The sequence below is a fragment of the Echinops telfairi genome, unplaced genomic scaffold (genome assembly GCF_000313985.2).
Source record: "Echinops telfairi isolate 266 unplaced genomic scaffold, ASM31398v2 ScPeMD7_5592;HRSCAF=6446, whole genome shotgun sequence".
In the NCBI taxonomy this organism is placed as follows: domain Eukaryota; kingdom Metazoa; phylum Chordata; class Mammalia; order Afrosoricida; family Tenrecidae; genus Echinops; species Echinops telfairi.
Genome location: NW_022109491.1, coordinates 20,358,465 through 20,360,108, shown reverse-complemented (window position 1 = coordinate 20,360,108; position 1,644 = coordinate 20,358,465). Strand labels below are relative to the sequence as shown.

Here is a 1,644-nt window from a genome sequence, read left to right as displayed (position 1 = left end):
TGAACCGCGAAGTAGCTAAACTGTGGCCTGAATGTTGTTCTAGCTACAACAGTGCCACCCAGTGGTCTTGAGTTAAACGACACGAGCCACACTCCCCGGTAACCTGAGCCTTTTCCTATCCTCCTAGGTCTTTAAGTGGACGGGAAGCAACTCTTTCTTTGTGAAAGGAGACTTGGATTTACTGATGATGGGCAGCAGTAGGTGCGTGTCTCGGGCCTCGCTGAATTTTGTGGTAACGTGGCACCTGGTGGTTTTTGCAAGCCCCTCCCTCCCACAGCCCCCTGCCCCATCCCAGGCTCCCAAGCCTCCCCGCAACTCCCCAGCCCTGCTCTGAGGCCCCAATGAAGAGAAAGGGTGATGCGCCCTTTCCCTCCAAGCGTTTACAGCTGGTGACAACGCAAGCTGCATTTACGTAACTTTGGCAACGGATTGAAGGGTAGGCGAGGTTAGAGTAATGGAGTGGCCTCAAGTTTACCAGGCAGCCCTGCAGGAAGCCTGCCTTTGTGGGGGTGCCTGTGGGGGTGGAGTGGGTTAGGAAGAACAGATTAGTCTCACCCCTGGTGTGACCTTCCAATTGCGGGGAGAATGAGCCACCCTGCGTGGAAATAAAGCACGGCTCGATTAGCACACTGCATTCTTTGCTCTCCCAACTGCCCCTTAAAGCCCCAGCGAGAGGCAGCTGGATGGCTGATTGGCAGTAATTCATTTCCTCGCTGCAGCCTAACTTTTCTGTCAAATCAGGCTCTCTGGGGTGTTTGGAGGGCTCTCAGAGGGCAGGCCTGTGAGGCTCATCCCTGTGGTTAAGCATTGCCATCCTTAAAGTGTTCCCAAACTGGATTGCAGTGGTTGGCACCACTGTAGATATTTGTGAAAAAGCATTTCATTCTTAATAAAAAAAAAACCAACCACAGTTGTGTACCCTAAACCTTGCAAGGAGGTCCACCATGCTGAATCACCAGCAACATAGGATGAATCAATTTAAGGTAGGCAGAGAACAGGTGTAGTGGCTAAACTTTGGGCCGTGATCTGCATGGCTCCTCGGGAGACAGACTGGGCTTTCTACTCCCATAAACAATTAGCCTCGGACACCCAGAGGGGTCGTTAGGAGTCAGCATTATTTGATGGCTGTGAACAACAGGTAAAAATAGGTTTCAGTAAATCGGAAAGGTGCCAGACCAGAGCCTTGGTAAGATGTTGTTCCTCTCTTCAGTGGCCAGTTTGGGCTGTGGCTGGACGGTGACTTGTATCGTGGGGGAAGCCACCCCTGTGCGACCTTCAACAATGAAGTGCTGGCCCGGCAGGAGCAGTTCTGTGTCAAGGAGCTGGAGGCCTGGGCACTGAGCTGACGTCCTGCGGTGGAGCATCTCCCCTAGCACCAGGGATTGGACCTGTTCGTGGATGCCCCCTACATCTGTCTTCTGTAGGCAGCCTAGGCTGCCTTTTCTGTGGGGGACATGGATATCCAAACACCCCAGCACTGACTGGCTGTTCACCAGCTCTGCTGCGGAGTTGGGACCCAAGGCTGGAATGGAGATTAGCATTATTATCTGAAGAAGTAACTTTGAAGGAGTTAGGGGTACCTCTTATCCAGTAGGTGCAAAGTCCTTCATGAAAATTATCTTCTGAGAAATTCAGATCATGACC

General features: G+C 52.0%; 1 protein-coding gene across 1 annotated transcript in view; it reads left to right on the top strand.

The window, feature by feature from the left end:
* The window catches only part of TLDC2 (TBC/LysM-associated domain containing 2), a 28,585-nt gene extending 26,947 nt beyond the window's left edge, over positions 1 to 1,638 (top strand). The window contains exons 6-7 of the mRNA XM_045295515.1: positions 128 to 201; positions 1,211 to 1,638. Coding sequence (XP_045151450.1) covers positions 128 to 201; positions 1,211 to 1,346 — 210 coding nt within the window. The 3' untranslated portion in view covers positions 1,347 to 1,638. The remainder of the gene's footprint in view (positions 1 to 127; positions 202 to 1,210) is intronic.
* The last annotated feature ends 6 nt before the right edge of the window (positions 1,639 to 1,644 follow it).